The 11810-nt window shown below is 40.3% G+C and overlaps 1 protein-coding gene across 1 annotated transcript; it reads left to right on the forward strand.

The window, feature by feature from the left end:
* Positions 1 to 286: 286 nt before the first annotated feature.
* On the forward strand, positions 287 to 9396 carry LOC106813189. The gene is made up of 8 exons (XM_014817256.1): positions 287 to 360; positions 1627 to 1773; positions 4488 to 4620; positions 7361 to 7472; positions 7976 to 8122; positions 8708 to 8746; positions 8938 to 9021; positions 9124 to 9396. Exons 1-8 carry the CDS (start codon positions 287 to 289, stop codon positions 9210 to 9212), a joined length of 825 nt encoding a protein of 274 aa, XP_014672742.1. The 3' UTR covers positions 9213 to 9396.
* The last annotated feature ends 2414 nt before the right edge of the window (positions 9397 to 11810 follow it).

The following is an 11810-nucleotide window of genomic DNA, read 5'->3' on the forward strand; positions in this document are numbered from 1 at the left end:
TTCACCTCCTCTAGCTATTTAATTGTCACATGTTGAAGAGGTAATTACCAGGCATTTTCATACACGTTTCAGGACACGTTTGAAATGTTTCTGTACCACAGACCAGGTTTCTTTTTAGGAAATGTTCACTTCATAATAATACATGAAAGCAACATTTTCTTTATCATTCATTATGAAATTCGTTTATAGCTGCATTTCCACGAGTCCGGCCTACGGAAAAGCGCCTCATGAAGACACTGATGAAAATGGGCTCGCACCAAAAGCTAGTCGATGATGTGCTATCCTCATGGATACCGACGATGACTCTCAGAACAACGACTTCCGGGCAAAACCAACTGGCAAAGTACAAAACTGGCCCGGGTTGGGAATACACCATTCGCATAAAGGTATAGGGCTGATTGTCACAATGAATTTTAAACAAGGAGAGGTAATATGTGATTACCACGGCAATCTGATCTCGCATGAACAAGGGTTACAACGTCAGAATTTGTGCCATTTGTTTCATACCAGCGGTAACTTCCTGGGACACCTGGGGCCGGATTCATCAACGTTGTGTAAAGTCGATTGCGTACGCGAAGGTTCTACGAAGTACGTACGCAAAGCCTGTAGATGCAATTCATCAACGCATCGTAGCACCTACGTACGCAAATGTTGATAAATCGCAGTGTTAAATCCCCTACGTCGTCGTAGCAGCTAGTTGTTGATGGGTGTGTCCAGCAGAAACCAATCACACTGTGCGACACACAGCATAGCAACAAAGCCGACGCCTCTCTTGTATGTAAACATGGCGAGCCCATCGAAGAAAAGAATGAGGAAGTTTATCGAAGATGAAATTACTGTGTTACTTGAGGAGATATCGCATAGGCGAGGTGTATTGTTTTCTTCATTTTCAACTGATGTAACTGCCGTTATGAAGAAAAGGGCACGGCAAACCGTGCAATCGTCTGTTAACGTTATTGCTCCTGTACATCGTACAGTTGAAGAGATAACTATACGATCACTGTATTGTTCATTCTATTTAATTAAAAAGGTGCAAATTAACGTTAGCATGGGGCGGGAATGGGTTAAACAGAAAGAGATATTTACTATGCATTATTTGATTTAATAAATTTATAATCCTATTGATTGATTGTGTAGCGTGTTTTCGCGGTAGTTATTTGTAAATTTAAATAGCTACTTAGTACATGCTGGTATAAAAGAATATTTTCTTTTTTTCTACTGAAAGTACAATCCTTAATTATATCAACAATAAAAGTTTTGTAAATTAATTAAATTCACAGTTATTGCTTCAATCCACAAAATGATCATATTGTCTTGTCACCCATGAAAAATGAAATGTATAGCCGTTGCATTTGACATACTAACTGATTCTAGTACCGTCGGAACCAATTATTTATATATTCCTAGAATGGCATTGACATTTTTAAACAAATCGTGATGAACTCTGACTGATGAAATAAGGTAATGTGTTCACAAAGCAATAGACCCCTTGCACGTGACGTCATCAAAACAAAGGCGGCCATGTTGGCATCATTCTGGTGCGACCGTGCGACGTGGTTACAGCGTGGAAAGTTCAGTTTAGAGAGAGCTCCAACATTTTCACACGAAAATGGTGAATTATTGTAGGATAGTCGGATGTACTAACCGATCTGATAGGGAAAAGGATAGGAAATTCTTTCGACTACCTGCTGTTATAACTAATCAAGAAGAACATGAGAAGTGTATCACAGAGGAGAGTGGCCGTCACACCCAGATAGATGTTACTGGACCTCTGTATGACGCAACCTTATCTGAGCTACAGACTCTAAGAACGGAGAACATTGAGTTTAAGAGCCAGAGGAGCACAGCCGCGAGCATTTCACTGAGAAGGATTTTGAGGGAAATGATGAGAAAGTTAAATATTTCACAGGGCTACCGACTTTTATTATGTTACTGACCATATATTCTTCATTGGAGCAGTTTTTACCTAGCTGTTCCTCTCTGTCCAAATTTCAAATGTTCATGATGACGCTTACGAAGTTAAGATTTAATCTGTCAAGCCAATTTCTGGCATATGAATTCAACGTGTCAAGCTCAATTTGCTCAACTGTGTCACGGCTTTTCTCTACTGATGTGAATGTAATGTATGTTAAAATGAAACCCTTGGTGATATGGCCAGAAATTTTAAGAAAAACTATGTCGATGCAGTTTAGAAAGTATTTTGTAACAAAATGTGCAGTAATCATAGATTGATTTGAAATGTTTATTGAAAGGCCTTCTCAGTTAAAAGCTAGGTCTGAACATTTTTCTTCTTACAAGCACCATAATAGGTGAAGTTTTTGTTCGGTATAACACCGCGAGGCACTGTTTCATATATATCAAAGTCATGGGGTGGTCGAACAAGCGACAAGCACATTACAGAAAACTGTGGTTTATAAATAACATTTTGGCTGGAGACTTAATACTTGCAGATCGTGGTTTTGACATTGAATCCATTGTTGGCAGTATGTGTGCTGATGTAAAGATACCAGACATAGAAAGCACAAGGAAAATAGCCAATGTGCAAATACATGTAGAATGAGTAATAGGGTTAGTTAGTCACGTACTACCCGATAACAGATTACACTGGTAAGACATTACGTAGTGATATATTTACAAATGTAATCTATATATGTAATATAGTATAATTATATATTACTGTTTTATCAATATTTTGCCTCTAAATACAGCTCAAGAAAAAGTAGTCTGATTTGAAAGCTGCAGCCAAGAAAGCCGGGGCAGAGTACAAATGGACCATGAACAAAACCGGAGGTGGTCCACCCCCACCACCACTGGACGAGAGGACAGAAAAAATCAAGGAAGTGATTGGTGCTACTGCAACAGAAGTCATCAGTTGTGGAATAGACAGCAGTGAAATGGACATCCGCCACTATCTGTTACACCGTCGTCTAGTCGTGCACCTACTCCTCAATTGCAACCTGCTGCTTCTGCCGCACCAAAATTTCCCCCAGTCGCCTCGTATTCAGTGTCTTCCTTGCTCCAGCCATCCACTTCCTAATCAAGCAAACGTCCTACAACATCACGTAAGAAACCCTTCAGTTAGTATTCTACAGATACAGAGAAAACTACTGTTGAAACTAAGTGAGTTAACTCAGATAGATAGAGAACGCCTTGCGGTAGAGAAGGGTATCCTTGCTGTAATGAAAGCCAAGCAAGGTGATACATATGATGTTGAGATGGAAGGATACGAGTCATATTTTACTCTATATAAAAATAACATGTTTGAAACCAAGTTAACTCAGATAGAAAGAGAACACCTTGCAGTAGAGAAAAAAATACTTGCTGTAATAAAAGCCAAGCAAGGTCATACATATGATGTTCAGATGGAAGGAGACGAGTCATACTTTACTCTATATAAAAATAACGTTTGAAACTATGTTAGCTTCCAGTTAAGAATGTTCTTATACAGTATATATACTATATACTTATATACTAAATTACAGATTACATTCCAAAGTTCTTGTTCGATTGAAAGTTTCCTAAGGCTGGTAGTTTTTAATTTTTTACTTAAAGAATACAGTATCAAGGGAATAACAACAAAAAAGTGCTACAATGTTATAGTTTGAACACATCATTATTATTATTGAAACATTTAGCCAAAAGTAACATTTTTAGAAGTTAAAAAGTATAGCTTTTGCATTTGATATATTTAGTGCAACATTGTTATGCACAAAATTTTAATAATTATGTATATTAATATAATGCAATTTTATTCTGTGATACATTTTGCCAAAGATTGTAAGGTTTTTGTACTTTGTATAGTGGATTATATTCAATATAGTGGATTACGTAGTGGCGAGCGACTTAAGGACCACCCACCCAACCCTGCACATGTTTGCTATTCACTTTCTTATCGTATATGCTTTGGATGACATTATCAATAAAGCTGGTTGGCGAGGGGAGTTGGTCGCTCCCGTGGCGTTGCACTCACGCGACCCACGTGGGCTGTTGCTCGGCTCCGCGAGTCTGCGTGTTTACGAGGGCGGGCCGTTCCGAAGCGTGCAATCATCCCCGACCGCACGCGCAAACGTACGCGTGTTCTGGCTGGGCGCGCGCGAGACTCTCCTCTCCCATCATGTGGCAACAACGTATTCGGTTGTTCGTGTCTATAAGCTGTTTACCGCGCGGGGAAAGTCGGTTGCGCGGTGTAATTCATTTCGCGCGCCGGGGACTTTGGCGCAGACGAGACGTTAAGATAAATAGAAATTTTCAACACTAGCAAAAACGTTCACATCTCAGTTGCTTCGCATACCTTATTTACGTGATGCTTTACAAAATAATTTCCACTGTACATATTAACAAATTACCTTTCATACATGCATAATTATAATGAAGTCGAGATTCAGGATCATAGACAAATCTGGAGGCTGCTTGTTGTATTCACCCAGCACAACATGCAAGATATTTACCACTGTGGCTGTGTTGCACAATGTTGTAATTGCGCACAGGCTTCCAGGAGATGGAGGTGAAGGGGATGTCGCACCTGATCACGACATGGATGAAGGCGATGTCATCTATGACATTGATGCAACTGCAGCCGGTGTTAGGCGCTCCAAATTCGTGTACATTTCGCCTAATTTGGTAAAATCAACCGTTGCCCCAGATAAAATGTTTTACAGAGTGGCTACGCGTAACCGGACGCCCATAATAACAAATTGTTGCATGGATACGCGTGGGTTGCGTTGTTTGTGGTCAGTTGTGTATTTATAAGCTGGCCACATTGGCGCCATTAGTGAGAGACTGTGCAGCATATAAAGCCGTTTATTCCGAAGATGTTTGCTCGCAAACCAAGAAGCCTGTTAGAGCTAGAGAGATGGAAGGTCACAGAGTTCAGACAGTTCTTGTTATACACCAGCAAAATTGTACTGAAAGGGATTCTACCAGTTGCGAAGTACAACCACTTTCTTACTTTGAGTGTTGCTATATCTATTTTGGTATCACCTCGACTTGCTGCTACGCATCTTTTGTATGCGCATGAACTGCTAGTCAATTTCGTTGCAGAAGGCCGTGAACTTTATGGACCGAATTTCCTACTGTATAATGTTCACTCAATGTTGCACCTCGCCAATGACGTGCATGAACATGGAAGTCATGATGAATGCAGTGCTTTCCCCTTTTTACTTGCACCGGCTAAAGCGCCTAGTTTGCTCCGGAAAAAAATCCATTGGTACAAATTGTAAAACGAGTAAGTGAGCATGCATGCGTTGGTGAAGAAATCATCACAACTCGTCCTCGTACAATATCGATGGAACCACCTAACAATGCATTCGAACATAACGTTAGATGCTGTGAGGTTCTCAGTCAGGCACACACTGAATGTGGAACTAGGATGTACACGTGCAGGGTATTCAGAGCACCTGAGCCAGTGTTTAGAGTGCCATGTGACTCTAGACTAGTAGGAGCGTTCGTCGTGAACAACCGACGAAGCACCATCAAAATATTGGAAATATCTGAAATGAGGGCGATAAAAATTAGTAACAGAAATGAAACGTCGACCTTCATGGCGATTATGCACGATTTTTAAGGTGTGTACTAATGCTGGGACAAATTATATCCTGTTCACAAATTTTCCGTGACCTTTAACAGAATCTACCACTGTTACAGCAGACCATTACTGGCATATATATATATATATATATATCCCACTGGAAATATGTAGTTATGGAAGTATGTGTTTTTATACTAGTAAGAGGACTCATGGTATTGCAAGTTCTAGGGATGATGTAGATTTCTGTAATGTTTTTGGCTTAACATAGCTGTGTTTGAATTGTGTTTCCTCCATGATGTCGCAGTTTCACAGGTGAGGCGTTTGTGGATGTAAGCCTGCATAAAACAGATGCTAAGCTAAAGGCTCTGACTAGCGTCGATTAGAAAAATTGTGTTTTGCTTGCTAGTGACACTGCTGTGTTACCAGAGCTGTAGCCTGTGGGGGCAATGGGGCTGTGGGGGCAGCTGCCCCCTAGATTTTGGAGCACAATTAAAAAAATAAGCTTAGCTAATATTAAATCGTCAATAACCCTAACGTGATTTCTTTGTTCACCGACTTGAAGCCGTGAAAGCCTCGTCTCAGACCCAACCCAACCACACTATGGACGTAGATCAAGAGCTGCGCCCGTCGCTCATCATTACACAGTTGTCATGAAATTGTGCCCCCCCCCTAAGAATTTGCTCAGCCTACGGCCCTGGTTACTATTTGTGTGGGTCTCCGGCTGAATATCCAACTATAGCAGTTGCTAAATATTACTTTATCGTTGCAGAATGTCTCGACCCCAGAGAGAGAGTACGCAGTGGTAGAATTTGTTGGAGAGGAGACAATCGCCGCTGTACCATGTTCATGGATAGTAGAGGTCAACAATTTCTCATAACAATTGAGTGATGCTTGAAAGCTGTCAATATAGAACTATTTTATTTCAGTGTGCAGGTTCTGTTTCAATGACCGTTGAAAATGCATAGTTTTCAGATTGAAACGAAAATAATTTAGGTTATCCGTATTACTTTTCCTTAAAACTTGCCTTTAAAGCCCTGTCTACACTAGCAAACTTTAGTTTGCAAACTCGAGCAAACTCCGAGTTTGGCAAGAAAAGTTTTCCAAAGTTTGCCAGTGTAGACCAGTTGACAAACTTCGGCAAACTAGTTTGCAGATGTTAGGCCGTGCACCTTCTTGACAAACTAGTTTGCTGAGGTTTGGAATAACTCAGCCAATCAAGTGACAGTTTGTAGTCATGTGATCCTGCAGATGGACAAAATGGCAGCCTCCAGTAAAGAAACGAAATCAGACAGGGACTGGAGTGTCCAAGAAATTGTTGATTTAATTCAAGAGTATGAAAAGTATCCATTGTGTATCTTCCTTCTGTATTAGTGGTGCTACCCTGTTCAGAATTTCGTTGAATGAGACTTCATCCATCTTCAGGAAATTCTTTAGGCTTTTTCTGTCTGAGGCCCTCAATCCCTGAAGCAGGCAATGATAGGCCCCAAACTGGTCTCTTTTCATAATCCAGGGTCTGGTCCATAAACGTGGCTTGTTTTGTTTTCGGTGAAGACGGCGGCGTCGAATAGCAATTGCAATAATTGCTGCTGAGCTACTCACACATACTCTATTCCTGTGATTCTCCATTGTTCTTGACTTATTGGAGGGAAATCGCCTCTTTTTCCCTCCAATTTATGTAAACTTTCAGAAACTTCACAAAATAAACGTTTTGCAAAAAAAGTTTGTTCAAGTTCCATAGTGTAGACAGGCACCAAAAACTTCTCCAAACTTTGGCAAACTCGGAGTTTGCTCGAGTTTGCAAACTAAAGTTTGCTAGTGTAGACAGGGCTTTAGGAGATTTCCTGTTACTGGCCACCATCCAATATAAGCAGGAGAGTGCAGCGGAAGGAGCTACCAGACACAGAACATTGGAGAAAATATCGTATAACGATTTTCTGCTATGCAGGTGAGTACTAACTAATTTTATGATTACATGCATGATTGCCAACATTAAGTTATATTAAGTTAAGAGTGAGATTATGGGAGGGAGCAGAGCGACCGAGCGGGCGGAGGGTCCCTCCCTCCCACATCAGGGAGCTTTTGCATTTTTCAGCTTAAGATTGTGCATTCTGGTGCATACGTTAGTGAGTTTTTAAACATACACATGTATGTAATGCAATACACGGTAGTTCTGCTTTTAAATCGATTAGGTACAAAACACTATATATATCTACACCATACACATATATATATATATATGTGGATAGCTTTTGTTGTAAACGTTTTTGTTTGTTTATGCGTGAGAATTAACAGACCCAGAGTGAGAGCGTGAGATTAGCCTCAATTGTCTCGGGTCGAATGCGTGGCAGTTGGCAGCCCTGTTATAATATGGTGTTTAGTAATATAGTCTCGGCATAACCACAAGTGGTCTAATGTTAGTGTTGCTTTCTTGCTCACAATAATGTATAGATAATATCGAACAAGCCCTCAGACGGGCGAATAGGGCTGAACTCACCTCAGCATGTGAGTCCAACCGGTCAGGGACGAAACGAAAGGTATCAAAACCAAGCCGCTACAGCTCTGCCGCCACAAGCACTGAAGGCGATGAGGAGGATGGTATGTTGGCAATACATGGTAATAGCTGTTATTTTTTATATAATAGTTAATTGTTTTTCTTGTGTAGAAGTACGAATTTGATATGTGACTTCGAATGTATTTCAATGTGCCACTATAAAACATTAATACAATGACTGCACTGATATATGTGTATATTAGTATATGAATGCAATGGTGCTGACAAATTTAATATATTAAATGTAATTCAGAAAACCTGAAATATTGTTATCTGAAACTCCTGAAGCGACATCGAAAGGAAACTGTACAAGCACTAATATACTTTTCTATGAATATCCTATATATACCAATCATGCACCACTAGCTAATTACTTCTTGTTAGCTCATGGTGAAAGAGAGAGGACTAGTTGCTTACTTAGTCATGCAACTATACTAGGTGATAGATGGTTAAAACAAATGTAGGTTCATTAGGATGGAGGTGGGGTAATGGTTTATCATAATTACCATTTTTTTACCTGTGAGGCTTGTATATGAGTTCTGCCTACTCCATTGTTTTTCCTGAGCACATGCACTCAGTAAATTTTTGGGTTACACCGAAATAACACGTGCATGTTCATTTTTGTTTAGGTGGCACGCCAGTTTCTTTGCCTGCAGCACCATTGTATGGTAGATGGATACATAAATGTTTTATGATTATCTGATTTCCTTCTCACGTATTGACTAAATTCATGCTAGAAGTAATGCTCGAAGTGGAAGTGCAGTGTGTGTGACTTTTTAGTCTTAAATCGCCTGCTTCAACTTCATGGTGAATGCGATAACAAAGGTGCTATGAAAGTAATTGAATGTTATTTCATTAGAGTGCGAAGCAGGTCCAAGTTCAGAGGTGAACTCTGTTTGGGTGAAAATTCCGGAGGAGGACACCGCAGCAGCATATCATTCAGGTACCAACTTTTAAAATACCTGCCGAATACGTTGCTTTATTTATCCGGAAGACTGCTAAACATGATTTAACAACATAATTTTTTTACCTAGTGTGTTAACAGGCTTTGAGCAACAGAGCCTTGCGATGATGGACAAAATAATGAAAAATACCGAGAAAATGCTGATTCAGCAAGGGGCCCTGCCCTGCTGAAGGCATTCAGCGACCTTCGTGGACAAGAAGCCGTGGACATTGGGGCCATCATAGATGCTCCTCTAACAACGCAATTGGAGTTTGGCATACTGGAAGAACCCCTAGCAGAAAAGGAATTCTGCAAGCAAATGGCATGTCATATCATAATTCTCCCTTCTTGGAAAATGTGCTCACAAAATCACAGCTTCATAAAACATAGTCTTAATCGGTAAATACTGCAATATATGTGCGTGCGTGCCTTGACAAAGTAGAATTTCTTATGTAACAACATGGAAGCTATAGGAGGACAGTACTAATCAAAAGCTATACTTTTGCAGAGTTACAGAAAGAGTTAGAGGAGCTAAAGAAGAACAACGAAAGGTGGATCGCCATCAGACCGATCACCGCCGGTGAGCTGGTCCAGCAGCTCAGGAAACAATACAGTGCCACCGGAAGCCCAGCGTAGGGAGTGGCGCTACAACAGGACCTAATACTGAGCTCTCGCTCAGAAGAAACATCCTCGGACGAGGAAATCTGAAGGACCTCGATCGGCTCTTCCCTCGGGATGGTCTTTTGTTTTGTTCAGCTCAGATGTTTTTGTAGTTACATTTTATAATCTTTAGAAAGGTATATAACCCGAGACCGTTACATCAATTATATTTTATAATCTTGAAAACCATAAATAACCTTATATCGTTGACACGTTTATATTTTATAACCTTGAAAAATATATATATAACCTTACACTTTTAATTTTAAAAACGGGTATATTTAGTACACTTGGAAGAAAAAAATAAGAAGTTTTATTAAAAGATTTATGATCTTTATCAAACAACTCTTAAATCGCATAATTTACGGGAAGGAACTCAAAGTAATCTGCATCCGAGGGCGGATGCTAGAGAAAGTGAGGAATGTAGAGCTTTCGGTTACAGCAAAGCCTATATTTCAAACCACAACACACGATTTCGAGTAATTTCGACCCAACAGTTCTGTTTATATTTTGGATGTAATGTTTATTGAGTTGTAGGTAATAAATCATAGCCATAGGTAAACTATGATGTATTAACTCGATCGCTTAGATTTATTTTATTGAGTTGGACGTAATATTAATAAATCATAGCCATGGCATAGGTAAACTAAGGCAATCAGTGTATGATTGTATTAACTCGCTCGCTTAAATTTATTTTATTGAGTTGCAGGTAATATTATTATTAACAAATCATAGCCATGGCATAGGTAAACTAAGGCAAGCAAATGTTTAATTTCGTGTTTTGAGCGTGTCTAACTCCTGTACGTATTAACTCGCTTAGATGGGACTGTTATCACCAGCGATAAATATTTGCGTTGGTTGCGATGTTTACACTAGGTGCTCCGCATTTTGCGCGATTCGCATTTTCTGGTAGCTCCGACTACCGGACGTCCTGCTTATTTAGGTCAACTGATTTCGCGTACTTCTCGTGGCGGTGTCTATGCTGTGAGGGTGCCTTTTCAGGTGCTCCCGGTTAATCCAGTCCAACCGCTCAGAACCCCTGGAAATGGGTACCCGTATCTGTTGATGTAATTTGATGTGAGGTCCGTGACGTATCCGAGGAAAGGCTTCAGCGTTTTTCTACCATACGCTACCATGTCTACGTGAGTAGAGCATGGCTACATGCGTAGCGAATAAAATGGCTGGTATGAACTGCAGCCTGAGTCTTCTTATTTTTCCTCGTCTCTGCGGGCGCACATCACAGTAGAAAAATGCTGCCATGAAATCTACCTATCCTTTCATCCTAATCAACCGGACGTAGGCATGTTCAACACTTCAAGATGGCTGAAGCAAGATCAGAACGGACAAAGGCGAAACGTGCCCTGACAAAAGAAGTCAATTACACGCGCCAGTGTTTAGCGGAAGACATGTTAGATTGCCTAGACAAACAGTGTCTGGCGTTAAATACTCAATTTCAGAAGTTTACCGATATACATAATGTTTTTCATGATGCTCTTGTCCGCGATGCCGATATTGATGATAGCGAAGATTACTATTATAAGGAACATGATAATTATATTAAGGTTTTGGAACAGGTAAAATCCACCTCAGGAAATGTAAGTGGCCCAGTGAAGGCAGAATTAGAGCAGGGATCTGCGACCGGTGGTCCCCAAACAAAGTTCAGCAATTGGCAGATGATTTAAGAAACGCAGAGTTGATTTTGAATCAGTTGAACATGCTTGCTGAACTCAGCTCACAGTCCACAATCCTTGATGTTGCCTATCGCTTACAGCCATATGTCCAGATAATGTGGAAGAATCGTGCACTGGAAATTAAGAGAGCAAAAAGGTATTATCCTGCTTTCGCAGATTTGGTAAAGTGTGTTGCAGAACGGGCTCTAGAGAGTAATGATCCGGTATATGGGGTTTTATCATTGAAAAGGGAAACCGCAGGTAAATCCAGAATCCAATTTTTACGTCTCATGCAATGTATGCCAATGCAGGTGGTAATGGTAATTCAGCTAGTGCCCCAGCTATGCGCTATAATGCAAATTATGCTAGGCCACAGCCAGCTTGTGTTCTGTGTAGTGAATATCACAGGTTGTGGAATTGCGAGTTGTTTATACGTATGTCACTTAGGCAGCAGATAGA

The sequence above is a fragment of the Priapulus caudatus genome, unplaced genomic scaffold (assembly GCF_000485595.1).
Source record: "Priapulus caudatus unplaced genomic scaffold, Priapulus_caudatus-5.0.1 Scaffold737, whole genome shotgun sequence".
Classification (NCBI taxonomy): domain Eukaryota; kingdom Metazoa; phylum Priapulida; class Priapulimorpha; order Priapulimorphida; family Priapulidae; genus Priapulus; species Priapulus caudatus.